Here is a 23,499-nt window from a genome sequence, read left to right as displayed (position 1 = left end):
GTAAAAAGCCGGCTCATAAGACGAGCTTCAAAAAACTTCAACTCAATCTATTTACTCAACCAACTCAACTCGTGAGCCTTTTAGCGAGTCAACATTAAGCCAACTTAGCTCACTTACATTATTTATATTGAGCTCCCAATGGCCTCAACAATTAGTAAAATTATTGCGTCCGCCTACCGCACGCAGAGATGCGTGCGGTGGGCCAATAAAAACTCTTCTTTTACCAAAAAAGTGTATGTCAATAGACCCAATTTAAAATTTTTTTTTATTGGACGGCACACGTGAAATATGTGCGCCGTCGCGTGCGTCGTCCGCACAGAATAAGAGCTCCAACAATTAGGTATATCATTGCTGCTGAATCATTGAAATCATTGCTTATCATTTATGGCCTAAAATGCTCCACGAGAAAGAATGGATGACCAGACAAAGGGATGGAGAAAACTGTAGTCACAGACTCCTTTATGTCAAGTACTGCCACTGCTGCTACATTTCCTCGCAACTGACGTGTGGAGTTGCCGCACATGCCTGGTTGCCACCATTTTTTTATTTTTTTTAATATAAAAATTTACATATACACCATTCAATTCTCATGTATTTACATAACCTTTATATTTATATTTATACTTGTACATTTTTTATTTGCATGTATAGATGTATTCTACGTCTGTAAAGTAGAGGAGAATGCAAATAGATAATGATGGTGTGGTTTGTATGTAAATATCAAATAAAATTCGTGATAGGGGTGTAAAGGGACCCAACATGAATGAAGCATAGCTATTGTTCGTGTTCGGTTTGTTTTAAATTTAGTTTTATTTGAAATAAGCTCGTGTTCGAAATTGCTCGTGAAGTTACTGTTCGTGTTCTTTTCTTAACGAACGAGCCGAACACGAGCTGCTCGAGAACGATGAGCCAGTTTGACATCTCTAATATTAATATATATATAAATAATATATTATATTAATTATATAACTTATATATTATATATATATATATATATATAATTATTTTAAATGATTTAATATTTCGTACAATAACAAATTTGTTCATGTTCGACTCGTTTAATTATCGAACGAACCGAACATGAACTGTTCACGAACAATGAGCTTTTTTGATAGCCCTAGTGATAGACATGAATTGTTTTGCCACCATTCACAAATACTTACAAATGAACCCAAAGTTTAATTGTTTATTTTATGGCTTTGTTTGCAAGGGTTGTTTGATAATTATTTGATCAAATAATTAAAATTTTTAATAATATTATATTACTTTTAGAAATGTATTAAAATGCTCAAATAAAATTAAATATAAAAGGACTTTTTTAAAAAATATTTACATGCATACCATTCAATTCTCAAGTATTTACATATCTAACAACTAAATTCTAACTTTAAGGCATGACATATTATATATAAATGAATTTAAAAATTAATTAATATTGTAATACTTTGATATGATATGAAAGATTTGGGGGACATAAATGTAAAAAATAAAATGTAAATGTTTGATATGTAAATACATAAGAATTGGGTTGTAGGCATGTAAATGTGGCTACTTTCTTTTATAATATTTGAATTAGGTGGTGAATTTTAATCATAGGGCGCAAGTTTTGCTAGAAAAATTATTACGTACGACTGACCACATTCAAAAAATGATTCAAATGCGACCACACTGTCGTGACTCTCATTGAAAGGCCATCAAAACAGTCATCCAAACGACAAGTCTCCACACGTAATAATTTCTCCAACACGATAATACCATGTTCATGCTTCCCATTGATATATTCGTTCAAAAATTAATCACAAAATGAACCAAACTCCAATCGAGCTCAAACCAAACTCAAAACAATTTTGAACTTGAGCTGAGCTTGAAGATATTTTTTATATACGAGCTTGAGCTAAAGCAATGTCCAACTCGACTCAACTTGACTCGACTCGGCTTTTTACAACCCTACTTACAATGAAAGAAATTGATGCAAAGTGCATCACATGTTGTACAATAAATGAATAAGCAAAAGTCATTCATTCTCCCCCAAAATTCATACACATATAAAAGCATTTTTGGCCTAAGAAAATAATTAAAAATAAAAAATAAGGATCATTACATCATTTATAAATCTACTTAAATTCATTTTTATTATACCAGAGAGCTGGATGATGATCATAATAATACACTCCAGCATGAATGATAATAATACACTGGTTCTAAAAATAAAATGGCCAAATTAACAATCATAAGCCTGCAGCATCTCTCTTACAGCTTCCTACACAATGCTGAGATGAGAGGAAAAAAATGAGTGCTGGTTCAATGGAGGGCTGCTTTCCTATTGCCATCTTCAGCCTCAGTTAGACTTTTGGAGAAGAAGAGGAACCAGCTCAGGATCCTTCTGATAATACACAATGTCTCCAGAATCACTGACATAATGGTCTTTCTTCAAGCTCCTAGACAGAACTCTGAGGAGGTGAAGAGGGAGCGGCCCCGACGTCTCCGGCTCTCTGTAGTACTTTCCGAGCACTGGCTTCGCCGCCATTGTCTGTTTCAGAAGAAAATGAGAGAGACCTCAGTAAGCAGTAAAAAAGAAATTGTTGAAATGGTTTCGATGTAGTGGTAGTGCTTACAGCTTCTACAAGATGGTAGTGTGGGATCTGGGGAAAGAGGTGATGAATCACATGAGTGCCAATGTCATGGTGGATGTTGTTGATCAAACCGTAGTCACGATCGAGTGTCGTCAACCCTCCACGAAGATAACTCCACTCCTAGAAGCCATGGCCGACCATTAAAACTTAACTCTCAGTAGGTCGATTCAATGGAAAGTATTTCAAAATCATATCAATGAGTTGTCCGGTAACAGCTTTAGTAAATCCTATAAATCTAGATTCTCTGACAACCAAGGAATGGAGAAGAAACTGGATTTACTAGATCCAGAATTTAAAATTTGCAGTTCTCTTCTGCTTGGTAGATTTAAGTTAAGTCCCACTTAAACGCATTGGCAGAAGGACCCTAAAGTTTACTTTTTTACATTTATACAACCCAAATCTTTCATATCACATCAAAAATACCACTTTTTTAACGTTTACGAAGTAAAATAGATGTTTTCAAGGGGGGAATAAGTGAAAATTGAAATTTAGGCCTTGTTAGTATGTAAATACATAGGAATTAAGTGGTATGTATATAAATCTTCCAAGATAAAAATGTTGGCATTTTTTATATGGTAAGAAAGATTTGTTAGGTATGAATATAAAAGGTAAGATTTAGATGTTAGATACAAAAATATAAAGAATTGGGTGGAAGGAATGTATGCAAATTCCCCTAAAATCAACCACTAAAAGGAATCATAGATGAAAAAGCAAAAGATAAAGCTATGAAAATTTATAAGCAAGGACAAACAAATGTCAACCAGAAGAATGAAAAAAATTCCAAGGATCAGGAGAGAAAGATATTACCTTTCCCCGGTACCATGGAAGCTTTTCTTCATGTCCATGGTGATGTAAATAAGTCACAAGGTCCAGCCATGTAACAAATAACTGTAATTAAAGAAGAAAAAAAAATGTTCACGGCACAGTATTAAATCACTCCGGCATGGAGAACAACTCAGGCAAGCAATAAGCAGAAAGAACAAACCCCATAAGGAACGGCATAAAGCTGAAACATTTTGAGAGGACCCATGAACCAGGTTAGTCCAGCCAGCAAAGAAGCCATGGCGATCCAACAAGCAGTAGAAGTTAAGACATCTTTCCTTTCATTGGGAACAAAAAGATCACTCTCAGGGTTGAAGTGTGATCCATTCTTCCCTGGACTTCGTCCCCACTGAAAAAGCCATCAATTTAGCTAGAAAGAACCCAAATTTCACTGAAAGTTTACAAATTTGGGTGAAGTTTCTGACCAGATAGATGGGAAAGGCAAGCATTGGAAATGGCAATGTGAATCTAAGCATCCTTGTTGCTGAATCTAAGCTCCTGTAAATTTTCTCAGAAAGCTGCAGAAATAACAAGAAAAGAAACAAAAGCATCAACCAAAATGCAGACGAAGAAGGAAACTATCCCCAATCGAATGAAGTTTGGGAAATACTAACAGGGTGCCAGGATTCATCTTTCTCAACATGGCCATGGTTCTGATGATGAGTTCTGTGGCTTATCCTCCTGAACAAAAAAATTCAATTCCATTTCTGCTATTAAACAAGAAATGACTCCCGGAGAAGAAAACAAACTAAACTGGGAGAAGAAACTCACCATCCATGATAGGGCACGAGAATGGCGGAATGGAGAATATGACCAACCACATTATTCAGCCTCGAGCTGTTCGAAAAGCTCCCATGCCCACTGCCCAAATCCCCTCTTTATTCCATAGAAACCAACCCATAAACCCTAATCTAACAAAACTTGGAAAGAGAAAACAACAGAAGAGATCATAATTTGAATAAAATCATCACCATACCAGTCATGGCCAAGAACAAACAGAGCCCAGAACATCGTCCCCTGCGCAGCCCAATAGAGCGGCCAAACAATCCAGCTGTTGACGTACATGGCGGCCGCCGCGAGTCCAAATACGATTGCGACATCCCGCACAACGTAGCTCATCGACCTCCACGGGTTCTTCACCCAGCAGTGTTTGGGTATCGCCGCCCGAATCTCCGCCAGCCCGAACGGCGGCGGCATCCCGGGATCGAACTCCTCCTTCCGAACCCTAATCACGTCCACCCCCTCTTGCCGCTCCACCAAAACCGGTCTCGCCGGCGCGCTCACCTTCAACGCCCAATCTCGCAGGAACCGGCCGGCGAGAATCGGCCGGCGGTGTCCGGCATGGATGAAGCTCAGATTGGTTGCTACAGGTAACCGAGTCTTCGACCGGAAGCGAATGTCGGCCGGAAGAGGGCGCAGTCCGCAGCATTGGGAGAGAACAAGACTCGCCATTTAGGGATTCTGCGCCTCTCTCCGCCGGGAATCAAGCGGGAGAGGGGGAGCAGATTAGGGCACGAAGGATGGCCACTCGTTGATTCCTTCGCTTTCTCCCTCTATCTCGTTTCTATAGGGGACCGCGAGGAAGAGAGGAGGATCAGGGATCTCCTGTCCACCCACTAGAACTGCGTTGTTCTAGGGTTAGGACTTTAAGTGCCACGAAGAGGAAGGATGAAATTTACCTAAATACCACCAAAGTTCTATGTATTTGCATATGTACACTTACATTTCTACCCACTAAATCTTTCATGTTATGTAAATAAATACTCCCATATAAAATAAAAGAAAGCATACATGCCCCACAATTCTTATGCATCATATCTATACTTATTAAAAATTATGCATGAAAATGTGAATTACTTTAAAAATAAACTTTTAATAGCCACATTTTTTTTCTTAATATCAATGATTTGAAAGACATGTGAAATGTATAAAAATATAAAATTTTAAGGGTTACATCAGTAAATATATAAGAATTATCTTGCTCATGATTTTGAAAAAATTATTACATCCAACAAGAATATTAATGTAGTTTTACATCACGACTCCGATTAGTGTATGACACATCTACAGACAGACCCAGATTAATAAAAATGTTTAATTTAATACATAAATGGGCTGTCTATACACACGACACACCCTGATTGGAGTCATGATGTAAAAATTTTTCATAATTTTGGGCGCTGGATATGTAAATAACGAAAATGCTAACAATGACACTTTTACAATTGAGTAGACTAAACAAGTCATCCGTGAATTTTTATAAGTTTTTAATGTGCATTAATAGGAATTTTACCTTTTTTTCTTCCCTTGCATTAATTATGATCATATCTTTGTAATTACTAATGGTAAAAATAAATCTCATTTTAACTCATCTAATGGGCTAAAACAATTAGGAAAAATGAGTCCAAAAACATTAAAAATATATACTAGGCAAAAGCCCATATAATCCTCATTGATATTCCTTTTATATTCCCTTCCAAGAAAAATTGTAGAAAATTTAATTTTAGGCGTTAAATATGTAAATATAGATGTCATATATGTAAATATGAAGTTTTAGGAGTTAGATATGTAAATAACTAAATTGCTATATTGATGAACAAGTGTTATGCTTTTAAATGGGCTCCATGCAAACAATGAGTCCAAAACTTCAAAATATTTCTAAAATGACATGGACAAGGGACAGGTTTATTAATTAAAAAAAAGTATTATAAAATATATTATATTGAAATAAATAAAACATTAAAAATAATTTAATAGAAAAAAAAATAAAATATTAACTTTCAAAAACTAATGTCCAATAATAACATACAACCAAAAATAAACATATATTATCTTATATTATATCAATATTTAAATCCTCTTAAATCACTTTTCAATTAAAAAACTTTATTTTGTGTTTATATCACCTAATTTTTTCATATCATATCTACCACACATCTTTAATCAAACATATAACAACGTGTGCCACTCGTCGTGACTCTTTGGTTGACATCTGTGAAGTTAATTCTTAGTCCCTTGGTGTCATAGGTTTGAGCCAACCTGAGTGCAACTGCCTTGCAACGGGGGATTGAGTAGTTAGGTACATAAGGGTGGTAGTGGTCTCTTATCATAGCCTCTAACCATTCTTTTAATATATATATATATATATATATATTAAGTAAACGAGTCAAACACGAACAAATTTTTAAAGCTCGAATTATAAACAAATCGAACACGAACAGTTCTTTGTTCACTCCTATTTGACTCGTTTTAGCTCAAAATAATATATATATATATATATATATTGCATATATTGTTTGTATAACAATATATTATATATATTTATATCTAACTTTAAATCATAACAGCTCGTGTAATAATATATTTAATGTTTTCTTTTATATACATTTGATCCAAGTTCGAATCTCACATTTTACATCTATTTTTTTTCAATTTTATTTTTACAAGCCGATTTCGAGCCAAACACGAACAACACACTGTTCACGAGCCGATTTAAAAAACTATCTATTTCGAACGAGCCGAACACGAGCCTAGCCTGAGCTCGCTCAAGCTCGGCTCGTATATATATAGTGACATGTAAAAGGCATTATATATGTTATGTTAGGTAACAATTGTTGAAAATAGTTAAGAAAAAGTACATCAAACAAACCCAAGGGCAATAATTTAATCCTCACAATCAAATTGAAGAATTATACATTAATAAACAGACTACATAGACATCATAAAATATATTTAACAAATTTAATATATTAATTATCACAATTAACCCTAAATCAATATAATAATGTATTATAAATTCAACATTACCACAAATTATACCTTTGAGAAAGTTCAGAAGGGGCCACAAAGACGAGGTCTGGAGCAGAACTGCCTTCCATTAGCCTTCACTGCAGCCATAACCCCAGCAGCCAAACCTGCTAATAGAACTGAGGAAAGAAAATTCTGCGGAGGCCGCCCTGCTATTTTTGTTCATTAAAGAATTTAAAAATATAAATAGTTAAGTAATCATAATTTTAAGTATAAAAAGCAGCACTTACATATTATGTATTTGTATATCTAACACCTTAATTTTACTTTTTTTTACATTTATACAACTGAAATCTTTCAAATCACATCAGAAATATTGTCATTTTAACTTTTGAAATGTGAAATACATATTTTCATGCTTAGATAAGGTGGAATGTATGTAAGTTTAGGAGTTAGATATGTATACACACACACAGATACAGATATATATATATATAATAGAAAGGAATGGTCAGACGCTATTATATGAGTCTCCAGCCACCCCTAATGTATCTAACAGTTTGAGTATCACCTCCTTAAGGCCAATTGTGCCAGAGAAGTTTCGAACCCTCGACATGAGGGATCTTATACCATGGATGCTAACCAATAGGGCGGGGTACGCAACACGTGTTATATATATATGTGCCGCAAACTGTGGCCTGTTGGTTGACGGGATTCAATGTAAGTCCCCTCAGGTCATGGGTTTGATCCCCAGTGGCATTGGGTTATCAAATAATTAGACACATTGCGCGAGCTGTCATCATGAAGCATAGCGCATGAGAAATCGATATTTGGGTCTCTGCCAAATACCGATTTCCTCTGAAATATATATATAAATCTTTTATATAAATATTAGCACCTTGATTCAGTGAGAACGAGGTCACAGTAAGACCTCCAATTATCAGAGCAGATGCAACTGGAACATACTGCAAGTATTTTCTCAAATAAGATCATGTAGGATTAAGACAAAAATAACAAAAAGACCAATATACTCCCCAAAAATTATATACAAAATCCTACCCGCATTTAAAATGTTTCGGGGGATTTACATATGTACCAGAACAATTCCTATGTATTTACATATCTAACACCAAAATTTTACTTTCGACATATATAGCACCGAGAAATTTCATGAACAAAAATGAAATACAACTTTTCCGGCATGGATGAGGTGGCATGTATGTAAAAAATTGAAGTTTTATGTGTTAGATATGTAAATACATAGGAATTAAGAGATGTTTACGTAAATCTTTCTAAAGTTTAATGATTGATCGAATATTTACCGAAAATGAATCTTTGAGCTGGAAGGGAGGACCAGTTCTGTTAGCATCATAGCGACCACTTATGAGATCTAGCGCGTCCTGAGGAATACAATAATATAAGATTGCTGAAAAAAATAATTAGGGGCATGTACATACATAGCATCTAAGTCCTATATTTACATATCTAATACCTAAATTTTACTTTTTCACATTTACGCGGCCCAAATCTTTCATATCAGGTCAAAAATAACACTATTTTAACTTTAAGCATTCCATGCATGGGAAAAATATGAAAAAATTTAAGCTTGGATGTTAGATGTGTAAATACATAGGATTTCAGTGGTATGTTTGTAAGTCTTCAAAAATACTAACTGAAGCACTTTTAAAGTCAGCATAGAGAGAAAGAGAGAGAGAGAGAATATAATACCTGTCGAAGGCCATCTTGAAAGTTATTCAAGTAATATCTAGAAAGAGCAGTTATTCCATCCTTGATCCATCCAGACATAGTTTGCTTCCCATATCTGTGCATATAATGTCAGTAAACTTAGGGCTGAAAAGTGAGCCCAAAGGGGGCAACAAGTGTGATGTTGGTATTAATTTTTGATGTCACATATGTGGGATGTCCATTTGAATGGATATGAAACCATATCCCTTTCATTCATAGCTTCCCAATAGCTCAAAGGATACGAAAAACACTTTAGCGGATACTTCAAGCACGAAATCAGGGCCTAAGTTGGGGAAGCCGTGCCCAAAAGTAAGCACTCTTGGTAGACATTAGTTTTTGATTTGGCACATGGTTGATGCCTATTTTAATGTTTGAGGATTATATCTCATTCATAGATAGCCTCCCATGATCAAAGGCTTACATAGAACCCTTTCATGAGCATTTTTTGCAAAAATTGGTGTCATTCGGGCTAGACCCTGATGCCTAGGCGCCCCGAGGCCCAGTTCTGGATCCTAGGTGCCCGAAAGCTGTCAGGCTCTGATTTTTTACCTTTTTTGACCAAACCAAATCCATTAAAAGACAAAAATTGATTATGGAACATGGGCGATTGTGTGGTTCCTCAAAAGTGGGGCCTTGCATAGATTTTTAAGCAGGGAGAAAAGCTCTTTTCACATGGGTTCATTGACTAAAATGGAAAAAGGAGGGAGAATCAAGGGTAGATCTTTTTCTATTTGAGAAAGCCAACATTTCTTGGGGAGAGAGAGAGCTGGGATTAAGGGAATAGAGAGGAAAAATTCTGGAATTCATTCTTGATGAGCTTTGGGGGAGCTTGAGAGAACCTTGGGGATTTTCTTGAAAGATGAACTTCTTTTCTTGGTTTTCTTCCCTTTTCCACTTCTTTCTCTTCATCTTCCTCTTCTACTCAATCTTTCTCCACAAAAAGAGTGCGAGAGAGTGATTTTATTGAAGAGTGTTTGAGTTTTTTCTTGAGAAAAAAGACATCATCTTCAATCTAGCATGGGAGAATCAAGGTCTAGCAAAGAGAATGCATCTCCAACCGCCAAGAAGGTGAAACTTCCTCAAAAGTCTAAGTTTCCCTTGCTCCTAGCATACCTTTTTTAGGTTTTGTGTTAGATTTATAAGCTTTAAGCTGATGTTAGAGGAAGCCCAAGGTTATGAAGCTTTTCTTCGTGATTCCCTACGATCCATGAGTTTTCTCCCCCAACCCTAGCTCCAAATCCTAAGATAATCGGGATTGTAGTAATACCGCATTTGATTTCAGCGATTCCACCCTATTTGATGGAAGAAGTGGAATCCTTTTAGCTCAGAGAGTGAAGATCACTTTGACATTTTCACTCCCTAGACTATGAAGGTTTTCTTCATGAAAACTCATCATTTTCGTACCTAGCAAACGAAGACGGGCTTCTTGTTACCTCGTGTAACAAGATGTTGGTACATCTTGCCATCACCTACCTAGCAAGAGTCATATCACCTAATGCACACATGATATCACCTAGAATTTTCATGGACATATTCATGTTCATATCATGTGTACATGTTCATATCATGCATTGTTTATGTTTGTCATCTGCATGAGCTTGTTTGGTGGTCTCTCAGGCAATGCGTAATCCCCCTTAGGTTGTTCTGTACCCGATGCAATCAAACTTAACATCACTTGTGCATGTTATCTCATATGATGTAGCATATGTTTGTCATTCGCATGTGCATCTGGCTTGCCTCTCAGGTGAGGTGTAATCTCCCTTAGGGTGTCTTGTACCCGATGCACCTAGATTGTGTGTCATATGTATGTGGCATCTTTCGCAGTTGCATTTGCACGCTCAACATCCCCGTCATTGAGCATATGTCACCATATACCCATGATTAGTGTACGACACTTTGAGATGGCTAGCTATTCGCTAGCCTATAGATGCAATCACTTCACCTAGTGTGACTGAATTTATGTATATCCTATGTTGGTTTGTTCGTATATGATCGTTTACCTCATATGATCATGTCAAATGAGCAAATCATTTGTGTTCATGCATATGATTGAGTATGCGTGTCCACCTAGCATGACACTAATGTATGTATATCCTTTAGCATCCAATGTGATCGCTCACACCTCGATAGAGCAGTCACGTCGATCACATCGAATTTGGCCTCTTAGCATATCTTTCGTTATCACTCACGCCTCGATGGAGTGACCACCATATACTAAGTCACTCTATATTTCACATATGCACTACCCGGCCTGCCTTGATGGCAAATCGATCCTGTCAGACGAGTGGTCCACTGTTGGTCGCAATGACTTAACGAGCATTGCTCGCAAGCATATTTCAGCAAATAATGCGAGTTATCGCATTGTGATTAGTATATGCATGACTGCGCTAAGGTTCCAAGAGGTTTAACAAGTGACACTTAGATTTTATTTCAGCTAGGGTCTATATTAAAATTAAAAAACTTTATTCTTATATCAATGCTACACATCATATTTTAAACTTATTTTTAAATTAAAGCATATGGAGTTCAGACCATATATGAGGCCAAATTTTAAATGATTTCTTTTCTTTTAAAATTGTCATTTTAGTGGCACGAATTAGAATTATTGGGTCTTTAAGAGGGGGCCAGTTTCGGTGACTCCGTCAATGTTATACGCCAATCTTAGCCACATTTTTGCACACACTTAGATGTATGTATTAGGATACCTTGTTTTACATATTTGCTAGAATAAGATAGGGTGTAGCTAGGATTTTCATATATCCAGTTATTATTGATGATTTGTGCCTATTCAGGCATTTTATAAGTTGTCCTTGCGACGCACTAGTATTTTAGGATGGTCTTGTTGCAGTGTGTCATGCTCAATAGGAAAAAGCTATAATGATTTGAGTTAAAGCATTTATAGTTTTAAACATATTTCAAGTAGGATCTATATTAAAACTAAAAAAAATTATTCTTATATTAATGCTACGCATCATGTTTTAAACTTATTTTTAAACTAAAACATCTATAGTTTAAAGTGTATATGAGGTCAAATTTTAAATGACTTATTTTCCTTTAAAACTGTTATTTTAGTGGCACGTATTAGAATTCTTGGATCTTGAGGAGGGGGCCAGTGTTGGTGATCCCGTCAATGTTATATGATCGCCTTAGCTATATTTTTGCATACACTTAGATGTATGCATTAGGACACCTTGTTTTAAATATTTGCTAGAATAGGATAGGGTATTACTAGGATTTTCATATGTCTGGTTATTGTTCATGATTTGTGAATGGTCCGACAATTTACATGTTGCCTTTGCGTGTTTACTAAATGTGAGATATGTTAGAACGGTCTTTTTGCAGGGTGTCATGCTCAACAAGGAGGAGCTATAACGATTTGAGCTAACCAATTTTCTACAGGTGCTGCCTAGCTCTCCCTTCAGGCATGGTTCGTTATCCGTTATATGTAAATAACTCGTGCTAACATCTTTGTTGCAAGTCGAGTCTTTTTGACTTTTACATGTCTTTTCTTCTAGATTCATTAAGTCAAATTTGCATCCCTAATAAGGTACAAACACGTGTTCCGAGGTGCTTAATGTGTGGAAGTGAGTGACGAGAACCAGAAGCATCAAACCTGTGCCTCGTAGATTAATTCCAAATCTTCATTTGTTGTATAGACATTATGATCAAGTATATATATTCAAAGCCTGACCGCTTTTTTATCTTTCGGTGATATATTGTCGATCCAGCAGCACCCAACCTTTTATTTATTTTATTTGAGCTGGTTTGTTTACTTTTATGCAGAGTGTTGACATTCACTCTTTCTTATGGTTGTGATTTGTCTGGGCTCTATGCATATGTAATTTAGGCTCTTTAGAATTAAAATATTTCATTTTTATGAAAATCTTAATAATAAAATATTGAGCTTAACAAAATTTAGGATTAAAATTATTTTATTTTAAAACAAGCATTTTATTTATTGTTTTTACTTTCTTGCATGGCCTTCGGGCAAGTTTTGAAACGAGTTTGCATGAATGTTTATCACCCAAATCATACTTAATAGGATATCCACATTAGAGTTAGATTAAATAACTGCATCATTCTACATGTTCTAAGGAGAAGCACCCCTGTTTCTTCAACCCGACTGATCAAGCATAAGATTTTTAATTTAGGTAGTTGTCTAGAGCGTTTAAGGTGCAAGAGGCTCCCCGACCCATATATGATATAAGTCCTTTGTGAGGTGGTTTCGACTTTATCGACAGTTTCATTCCAAAGGCGTCTTCACCTTGTTTTTGGTGGGCATAAGTCTTATGTCTGTGAATCTCACTTGTATAGGGTCATAAGGATTACACGTTTCTTTCCTTTGACTTTAGAACTAGCAGGATTCCTTGGACGACAAAGCACATGAGTTGCTGACAAAGGGTTCTCAAGTCGGGCTGGTTCGACTACCTTCACGACTAGGTAAACCTATGGTCTTAATGGCTTAATATGATAAATCTATGGAATCCTAATCCGACTAGCCCAATTCGATTAGGATTTCATTACCCTTTTGTTGGTAAACTCCCTTTAAGCCCAGTCTTGCCTTTAACACTTCGTTGTTGTCGTCTCGTATGTCATGATTGTTGATAGGCTGCCGCCCATTTGAGATACAAACATGAGTTGCTAACAAGAGATTCTAAGGTCATACTGGGTCGACTACCTTCACGACCAGGTAGACCTAGGGTCTTAAGATGACGGATTCATGACATTCTGGCAAGCCTATCTCTATCTGATTAGGATTTTATTACCTTTTTCATTGGTAAACCTACTTTGTTTTCCCTTTGATACTTCGTTGATGTCGTCTCGTAGGGTCCGATTGTTGATAGGTCGCCATCCTTATGACCCAGTAGGCTTTGAAGCATAGGAATGACCTGTTCGAGAAAATACAAATATTTTCTAGGCCTCATTTGCCAACAAGCCACTGTCCATTTGAGAATGTGAGGGATTCACCCTCCCTTTTGGCTCGGTATAGATTTCGGAAGCACCGAGATTCTCCTAATCAAGATAATCATTTCTTTGATATACTTATTTCACTAGTTATCACAAATTTTAAGCAGGGTTCTTATTATCGAGAGTATTCTTGAGTATCCCCTAAGATGTGTAATTAACCAAGGGGACACGGTCCTTTGAGAGTTGCTCTTGCCCCGAAAAAAATTATTAATTTTAATTCTCTGATTATATGAGTTGCTTATGTAGAGAATTTCTTCATGAATTTCGTGCTTCAAGGTGTTTTGATTAGATCCCGTTTGGGACATACACTCTTAACCTATCGCACGAGGATAACCTTACACAAGTTCTTCATTTTTTTTTTTTTAATTTGTTCCTCTAGTTTCGTCGTATTATCTTTCTTTCAAATTCCTCATATTCTCTGAATTTATATTGATGATCCAAGAAAGAGGACTGTGGAAATGATGATTACAAGACAACAATCAAACAAGCTGGCAACTCCAAGTTCAAAAAGAATGAAAACACGCAATTCGAACCAGCGATCTCATGGTGAAAAACTATACCCTCGACCACTACATCGCTAGTAAAAATGTTCTTTTACTTTGCTTCTAAAAACATATTTGTTATGTTCTCTACACATTCATTGGAAACAAAGTGCAGAATTTCAAAGTACCTAGCTCGAGCGCTCGCTTGCCCGAATAAGAAGAAAAAAAGCATATTATTTAGGGTCATTTACATACATACTACACAATGCTTATAAATTTACATATGCAACAATAATTCAATACTTACATACCTAGCACTCAAATATTTGTGATCACATAAAAAATAACACTTTCATTAACTCTTTAAAAATAAATTACAACTTTTTATGCCTATAGTTTTTAATACCAAAATGTTATAAATAAAAAATATCAAATTTTAGGTGTTAGATATGTAAATATAAAAAATTGTGGTATAAATGTAAGTTTCCCATTTGTTTAATATACTTTTTACATATTTTTTTTTTTATTTTTAAAAAAATCAACTTATTGTTAAAACCACTCAAGCACCTCTAGATCTTTTGAATGTTTTTAAAAATAAGTTAATTTATAGTTTAACATGTAAAAATATTTTATCTTTAATCAAATATAAACAAAATAAAATAAAAAATAAAAAGGAGTAATTTAAATACAAACCACACATTTAACTGTTTACATATCTAACACCTAAACTTTCATATTTACATTTATAACAGTTTGGTATCATAAACCTTCGTATGAAGATGTGCATTTCACCTTTAAAAAGCAAGTAATGTAGGTATTTTTTATATGATACAACAGATTTGAGTGGTATCCTTATAAATATGAATGTTTTAAGTGGTAGATAAGTAAATACAGAGAATTTTGCTGTATGTCTGTAAATGCCATATATGCATGCAGAAATTTATAAAAGAAGTACCTCACTAAGTCTCCCTTCAAGGCATGAGTACCAGTATATTCCAAACTAATCTCATCACCATGTTCAGCCCACACTAAAATACAAATAGAACAAATTGTCAGCAAATAAATTTTAATTACAAATAAACAGAATAGAAACAGAGAATTTTTTTGAAAGAAAAACTTACACATCTTGAACGCTTCATCTATATCGACATACAGAGATATGCAATCAGTGGAAGAAAATGCACCTATTTTCTGCAGTTGTGAATTCAATGATTTCCTTGCCAAATAACACTGATACAAAAATGCAACAAACACACATCACAAAGCTGCTGGGAACAATATCTCCATAATATTTACATATCTAACACCTAAACTCTACCTTTTGCATTTATACCGCACATATCTTTCATATCACATACCGTCATTTTAACTTATAAAAAGTGAAACACAGATTTTTATGTAGTAGAATATTTCTCGACTTAATAATTAATTTTTATTTCACTCAGAACATGAAGATTGTTCGTTTGTTATATGATGTGTTTCAAAAAGTAACATGGATAGGAAAGATAGCTAATGCTGAAAAATTGAGTAATATGCTGCCTTAATTAAAAGAAAAGGGTAAAATATTCCTAAATTGTAATACATGCATGTTAAAATTTTAATTTGAGAATTCTACATACATATCACACAATTCTTATGTATTTATATATCTAACACTTAAAATTTGATATTTACATTTATAAACATTTATAAAACTTTGGTGTTATTTATAAAACTTTGGTGTTATAAATCTATGCATGAAATGGTGTAATTCACTTTCAAAAAGTTAGTGATAGTGATATTTTTGATGTGATGTTAAAGATTTGAGTGGTATACATGTAAACATGAAAGTTTAGGCGTTAGATCTGTAGATATATAAGAATTGTGGTATGTATGTAAATTCCTCTTTTAATTTGATTGCTCCAAATGTTTCAAAAAATTTAAAAGTTATGAAAATATAAATGGTATACATGTAAATATGAAACTATAGGTGTTAGATATGTAATGATACAAGAATTGTGTGGTCCGTATGTAAATGCAACTTTTAATCTTATAGCTCCAAATGTTACAAAACATGTTTAAAAGTCATGTAAGTGGTTAATAAGTATTATTTACAAACCTGTGTAACATTTGTCCGATCCAAGCAATCGATGCAATTTGCACGAGTAACCCCCCTCTGCTCTTGCAATATAACTCCTTCAGAATTGATAAGAAAATATCTGCTCAGCTGGCACAAAAAGGAGATCAGAAAACAATTAGGGAAATTTAAATACATAACACACATTCGTTATGTATTTACACATCTAACACCCAAAGTTTAATATTTACACTTACTAACACCTTCGTGTCATAAACCTATGCATGAGAAGATGTATTTTACTCTTAAAAAGATAGTCATGATAGTAAATATTTGAGTGGTACACATATAAATATAAATGTTCAGTTGTTATAGATGTAAATACATAAGAATTGTATGGTATGTATGCAAATGCCCGAAAATTATTTGCAAGCAAAATCCTTCAAGAACAAAAAAAAATACTGTAGCGTACATGAACTGGAACTTTCATAACTTGATTACCCTTGTTTTTGGAAGTCCTCAGAGATTTCATCATATAGAATTTTTAAGTTATCTAACCTTCCCTTAGCACAATGGCAATGGAAGTCGAAAGACACATATCTGAGAATCAAGCATACAGGAAGTTTTATTAGTAACAAAGTTAGAGATAACAGAACTGATTAATAAAATGCATCAAGTTATAGATGAAGTTCTTGTGGCTGGCATTAGTGTGGCCTCAGTCAAGCCTTTCTAATTATAGGTATAATAAAAGCTAATGTATATTAAAAAAAAAAATTGATTTGCTTGCATGCCACTCAATTCTTATGCATTTACATATCTAACATCTAAACTTCAATTTTTACATAGATGCCACCACCTTACCTCCTATGAATGAAAAGGTTTATCTCATTTTTTTAAATATCAAAATAGTGGTATTATTCATGTGAGATTAAAAATTTGGATGGTATAAATGTAAAAAGTAAAGTTTTGGTGTTACATATGTAAATGCATAAGAATTGAGCAGTTTATATGTAGATGCCCCAAATAAAAATTTTAGTTCTCAGGGAAAGAAGAACCGTTAAGAATGAAAGGCACAAAATTGCTTGAGGTGAGAGGGGTGGTCCAATGTCCTTGCATTTTCAAAAGAATATGCTTCATATAAATCATAAAAGCCATGAAACTCAAATTTATTTCACAATTTTTATATTTGAGGGCTTTTAATATTTTTAACAGAATATGCTAACTAGCTCAGACAAATCATAAGAAGAAATATACATAAACTGTATAATATATATAAGTAGGGATTCATACAAAATATTTTACAAATATTGAAACGCAAACAAATAGCAGGCCTACCATAATTTTTCAGTTGGAGTACAAGAAGAGTATACAACAGTTTATTGCAACCGCAAAAGATATAAATTTATGTTTTTCAAAACCCTTCTTCAAAATTGATATATATTTATCAAGTAATATATATATATGTGTGTGTGTGTGTGTGTTGGCATCTGGGATGTCAGTTGTAAGTCCCCTGAGGTCTGAATCCCCCTCTAGCAACAGCCGCCTTATGAAGGATGGTACTTGAACTGTTAGGCACATTAGGGGTGGTTGGAAGCTCGTCTAATAGCCTCTGGTCATTCCTTTTAACAATATATAATTCTTACTCTCTCTCTCTCCCTCTCTCTCTCTATATATATATATATTAATATTTTTTTTTTTTTTTCTTTCTTTTTTTTTTTTTTTCAATGCCATATTTTGTGGTGAAGGTAGGATAACTATGGACAGTTAAAGTTATGATTTGTTTATTTTTTAACCATGATAACATGAATGTGAGGGGATATGTTAGTCATTATGTAATTTACTTCAAAATTTTTTGTCAAGGGTTAAGTTTTAGGATAACCATCTCCTCCCGAAACATCCAAAACACAAATCCAAAATACCCCTACCAACCCCTAAACATCACCCCCTCTTAGTCTCTCCATCAACATCACCACCAAGCCCCGCAACTACACCAATTCTAAAAACTTAACCCACCTAAATAACAACGCTTTTAACCAAAACCTCAACTATCCTTTCATCGTTCGGCATATCTCATTATCCTCCCCACAGCCACTAACCTAACTTACCTTCCTGAACTCTCCACTCACCTACCTCACTCATAACAGCATCATCACACACCAAATTTCCTCTGAGTAAAATAAAACCTCCCTTCGACACTAGCCTTCCTACTCCAAATTCCACTCTACACTAATATCCAACAGAGTGGTTGAGTTCGCAATACCAGTTAAGCCTTCATATCACCACATTCTTGTTTTAACTATTTTGATGCATGTTATTCGGTGTCTAGTTGATCCCAACCCTCTAATATTGCTACATGGAATTGGACAATAATCATGGCCATTAAGATTCATTTTTGTTATTCTTATGTTCCCACTATCTTACCATAGCTCTTGGTGTAGAGTTAGCTGATGCGATAGAATTCAAGCCAAAAACAGACTAGAAAACTGTGTTTAACTCTCCCAAGGATTGAGCAAAGAAAATTTCATAATTCCCTATTAAACAAAAAGGAAACCAACTTCATACAAGCTGGGCGATCATTCAGAGAATTTCAACTACCCGTAGTACCATTGCTATGGCATATTTGGATTTTACTCATTCTAAAGCATGATCAATTACTTTAGTGAAGAGGCGGCTAGTGAGTAAAAACATAGGAAGATTTACAAACAAACCACTCAATTCCTATGTATTTATATATCTAACACATAAAATTCAATTTTTACAGTCATGCATGCCACCTTATCTATGCATGAAAAAGTCTATTTCACTTTTAAAAAGTTAAAATGGTGTTATGCTTTTAAATGCCCCTAAGACAAAACAAGCTAGAGAATCAGGAAAAAAACTTGCATGCAATTCAGTGTAGGCATTTCAAAAAATATGGAATATAGTCGGCACATGGAGGAGGATCTAATTAGCAATTCAAATATATTCTCTAATAAACTTAAAGCGAGGATTATAACCTTCTATAAAAGTTATAGCAGTTTGGCCGCCTCAATCACAATATAACTTCAGATTGAGAAAATACTAATTGGAGAGGAACATGCTATTGGGATGAAGCCTGTAAAATTTTGATGTAGGGTCGAAGAAAACCGAATTGTATTTGGGCGTAGAGAAAAAAATATAGAGGAAAAGAAATGACAGCGAGGAGCTGAGGAGATTAAAGGAGGGAGAGGGAGAGGGAGAGGGAGTGTGTGTGTGGAGAGGAGCTTGAATGAACAAAAATTATATTCTTAAATAAATTTTTCTTTCGTCCATAAATCCTGATGGCTCATCTATTTATAGAAATAGGCCAAGCATTTAATGACAAATATTTATGAGAAATCACAAAATGACTACCATATCACTACCATGAGGGAAAAATAAGTAAAATACAGAATAATTTTAAAATCCCATGATTATCTACATCAATGAGTCCAACACCTCAGGTGCTGCAGAAATATATCGTCTTTAGGATGCCTAACACTTATTAACAATATTGATAAGTAACCACTAAGCATTTTAGAAATAAGATATGTTAAGGCATGGGAAAAATTATAGATTGAAATAAAATAAAGTTACTATTCCAACAGCAATAGAGGCAATGACATCTCAGTGACTTCATTGTAAGTCTTCTTAGGCAATTTATATGTTAAGAATACAAAGTGTGGCACAAAGCCCTTTCATTACAAAAGGGCAAAGATCAACAACTGGGGTATCTAAGCACATTTCGTTTACAAATATACCACCTAATTCCTATATATTTACATATCTAACACCTGAACTTTGTTTTTTACAATTATACCACCTAAATCTTTTCATGCATAGGTATGGTGTTATGCATGCAAAATTGAAGTTTAGGTGTTTAATATGTAAATACATAAGAATTGAGTGGTATGTATGTAAATTTTCCAAATAGTAAATGAAGAAAACCTACCACATCTAAAAATGTAAATTGAAAACCAACGACGTAACTTCTATGGACTGAAAGAGGCTTTAAGGACTGATCTTCCTCGGACAACCAGCAACATGGGCATAATGACAAAACACAAATAAGGTTGTCCAAAATTGGTCTAAATCCTCTCCATCCTTCCCTAATAAACTACTTTACTTGAAAAAAAAAAAAATAGGCGCATACTATTACTAACAAATTTAAACCATTTATAACCTTAAAATAACAAAAACATGAATAATAATGGTACCTCACATGGGAAAGTTTCTCCATTTCAGCAGCATATGCACAGCTTAGCTGCCCCTCGTCTCCATGCTGCAACAATATAACATGATGAATGAATTGAAATTAGTAGAAAAAATAATAGAGAATTGAGCATGAACAATTTGAAGTTAAGGGCAATGTTTAAAATTGCGCAATTAGGTATTAAAGAGTTCTTCTTTCATAAGACGAGGCGAAAGCCTCAATGCATTTTGAGGCAATAGCCTCAAAATTTAAGAAATTGTGTAGATAATAAATATTGTATATACTACAAAGTGCGAATAAAGAATAATTTATTAATATTTTAATTTATTAACACATTGAACAGTAATATAACATTCTAACTAAAAGTAATTAATGACGTAAACTTAGAAGTAACATGCTAATATTCTAACATTAAATTATAAAATAAGATGAGTTATATAAACATTAAACTATAAAACTAAGGTAAAATATTAAAATAAAATACTAAAATGTCAAAATATAACAAACAAAATAAGTTCAACAATGATCTTTCCCTCACGTTCATACTGCCCCGAAGACATCAACATTTAAATTTTTAAATTTAAATTTCATATCACTCTCATCACCCAGTTGACTTAGATTAGAATTATCAACATAATGAATTGTTTATCTCGTGCTTTATCTTTAGTTGTATGTATATTCTATCATTTCTTATTATCTTTAATCTCACTTATTTTTTAATTTTTAATGAAAAATCATCAATAAAAATATTAATTAAAATAATAACCATGTTGATATTAGAATTTCATATTACAACATTCCAAGTAAAAGTATTTAAAAAAAATGTTTCTGTTTGTTTATTTTTTACAACATTCTAAGAAACAGTAATAATAATCATGTTGATATTTCCGCTTCTTCTATTGTATAAATAAAATGTTACATATTAAAAAAAAGATACAATACCGTATTAAAGAATGTTATGGAACTCATTGAATTGTCATATTTGATAAGTAAACTGTTATTAGTCCTAAACTTATTTATATTTGACCGATTAGCATACATATTTCTTCCTTATTCATTACATACTGTAATTTTAAAGTGGGAGTATTCACTGGTTACTGTAGTTCACTATGTTTTAAAATAATTCTTTCAGGTTTAAGCATTTGTTTAAAGATGAGTAATAGAAATGAGAAAGTGTATAGAAAATAATGTCATTGCAAAATACAGGGGAAAAAAAGATAATTACATGTTAAATTTAATATGAAAGACAAAAATGAGATTCAAATATAACTTATTAAACTGTATAGATTATCTGAAAGGAAACTTACTTCATCTGTCAGGTCAAGTACTACTATATTTCCGTATCTTTGTATGAGATCATTAAAATGACGTTCAACAACCTTGGCCTGAAAGCACCACCAGGTTTATTACATTAATCAACATATCTTCTGTACAGGTAGTTGATATAAAATAATAGAATTAGTCTCACAGTTTCTCCATGCCCAATTATCCTAAGCCTTGGTTTGTAGCTCAAGTCCACAATCTGCTCCCAAAGCAGTGGAATAGAACCACGAACCTAGCAGGAAAAATAAAAACAGGATTTAAGACACTTGAACATAATTAGAAACTTCAAAATTACAGATCCTACTTTTCATGGAAATACTTGTTGAATAAATCATCCTTTCAAGATTAAAGCATATCAACTTATTGGAAATACATTTTGTATAAATCATCCTTTCAGGAATAAGGTCTCATGATTTCAATTCATGGAACAGAAATAGATTCGACATAAATTATATTTAACTGAGGTTATGCATGTGATGGGGAAACCATCCACAATGAGATGGCAGAAAGGATTTTAAAAATTTACAGAAAAATAGTATGACAACGAACTCATGATAGCCGAACAAAATCTAATAGAACTAACACCAATAGTAATGCGAATCAGCTAAAAAATTTCAGATAAACCACTTTATCTATGCATAAAAAAAATGTATTTCTCCTTTTAGAAGTTAAAATGGTTGTATTTTCTATGTGATATGAAATATTTGGGCGGTATAAATGTAAAAAATAAAGTTTAGGTGATAGATATGTAAATACATCGGAATGTGCGGTATGCATGTAAATGCCCTTCAATTTATTTCCAATGCTGAAGCTTGATGACTGATGCTGCAGCGCCTAATTAAATTAAAAAAATAAAGAAACTGTACCCTAAAACTTGATTAATTTCAATTGTAAAATACACAGCTTCCTCTTGCAAAACTTTTCTGGCAACATGAGAAAAACATTGCGATGATTCAACATATGGTAATCCCACAGTTTGATGAAAAGCTATCAAGCATAAAGCCCGCAATAAAATACTGAATAGAAGTAGAATATGAATGCCTCATAAACATGCAGCATAACGATACTCACCTAACATTAAAATTTAAAAATTGGGAAATTTACATACACACCACACAATTCTTATTTATTTACATATCTAACATTTAAAATTTTTAAAATTTCATATTTACACATTTAAAATTTCATATTTACATATATAGCACTTTGGTGTCATAAACCTATTTATGAAAGGTATATTTCACTTAAAAAAGTAAACAATAGTGGTATTTTCATGTGATGTTAAAGATTTAGGTTCTATGTTTGTAAATAAAAAAATTTATCTGTAAATACACAAGAATTGTGTGGTACGCATGTAAATGCCCCTCAAACAATTATTCAAAAAAAGGAAAATCAATGTATTTCACATCTAAATATTTCCAAAGAAGAAATTTTTTGTATGATTTCAAAACAAATGCCTATATAAAAGGGCATACCTACTACATGAAAGTCTAAGAGTGTAGGGTTTAAGGA

At 33.7% G+C, this 23,499-nt stretch overlaps 2 protein-coding genes across 5 annotated transcripts in view; both read right to left on the bottom strand.

Annotated features, from left to right (window-relative positions):
• Window positions 1–2,054: 2,054 nt before the first annotated feature.
• Window positions 2,055–5,099, bottom strand: LOC110023217 (omega-3 fatty acid desaturase, chloroplastic-like). The gene is made up of 8 exons (XM_020722522.1): window positions 4,432–5,099; window positions 4,227–4,316; window positions 4,070–4,136; window positions 3,881–3,973; window positions 3,619–3,804; window positions 3,441–3,521; window positions 2,616–2,753; window positions 2,055–2,530 (listed from the first exon to the last, which is right to left on the bottom strand). The coding sequence occupies exons 1-8, from the start codon at window positions 4,905–4,907 to the stop codon at window positions 2,339–2,341; spliced, it is 1,323 nt and encodes a 440-aa protein (XP_020578181.1). The 5' UTR covers window positions 4,908–5,099; the 3' UTR covers window positions 2,055–2,338.
• A 2,002-nt stretch (window positions 5,100–7,101) lies between these two features.
• LOC110023205 (phosphoinositide phosphatase SAC8) overlaps window positions 7,102–23,499 on the bottom strand; it is a 34,463-nt gene continuing 18,065 nt past the window's right edge. Inside the window, exons 10-20 of one of the 4 annotated variants that reach the window (XM_020722504.1) lie at window positions 22,133–22,219; window positions 21,972–22,049; window positions 20,669–20,733; window positions 16,956–17,054; window positions 16,497–16,596; window positions 15,520–15,628; window positions 15,354–15,426; window positions 8,931–9,024; window positions 8,525–8,602; window positions 8,101–8,167; window positions 7,102–7,414 (exon numbers count right to left, since the gene is read on the bottom strand). In XM_020722504.1, the coding sequence (XP_020578163.1) occupies window positions 7,287–7,414; window positions 8,101–8,167; window positions 8,525–8,602; window positions 8,931–9,024; window positions 15,354–15,426; window positions 15,520–15,628; window positions 16,497–16,596; window positions 16,956–17,054; window positions 20,669–20,733; window positions 21,972–22,049; window positions 22,133–22,219 (978 nt within the window). In that variant the 3' untranslated portion in view covers window positions 7,102–7,286. The remainder of the gene's footprint in view (window positions 7,415–8,100; window positions 8,168–8,524; window positions 8,603–8,930; window positions 9,025–15,353; window positions 15,427–15,519; window positions 15,629–16,496; window positions 16,597–16,955; window positions 17,055–20,668; window positions 20,734–21,971; window positions 22,050–22,132; window positions 22,220–23,499) is intronic. The other 3 variants (XM_020722505.1, XM_020722506.1, XM_020722507.1) reach the window with 3 other exon arrangements.

Source organism: Phalaenopsis equestris, unplaced genomic scaffold, assembly GCF_001263595.1.
Source record: "Phalaenopsis equestris unplaced genomic scaffold, ASM126359v1 Scaffold000223, whole genome shotgun sequence".
NCBI lineage: Eukaryota > Viridiplantae > Streptophyta > Magnoliopsida > Asparagales > Orchidaceae > Phalaenopsis > Phalaenopsis equestris.
This window is presented reverse-complemented; position numbering and strand designations above follow the sequence as displayed.

Coding starts and splice junctions, on each gene's coding strand:
- LOC110023217 (XM_020722522.1), bottom strand. CDS start 4,907: ATGGCGAGTCTTGTTCTCTCCCAATGCTGCGGACTGCGCCCTCTTCCG. Junction 3,522..3,618: donor TTTATGCCGTTCCTTATGGG/GTTTGTTCTTTC, acceptor CTTTAATTACAG/TTATTTGTTACATGGCTGGA. Junction 2,754..3,440: donor TTCCATGGTACCGGGGAAAG/GTAATATCTTTC, acceptor CATGGCTTCTAG/GAGTGGAGTTATCTTCGTGG.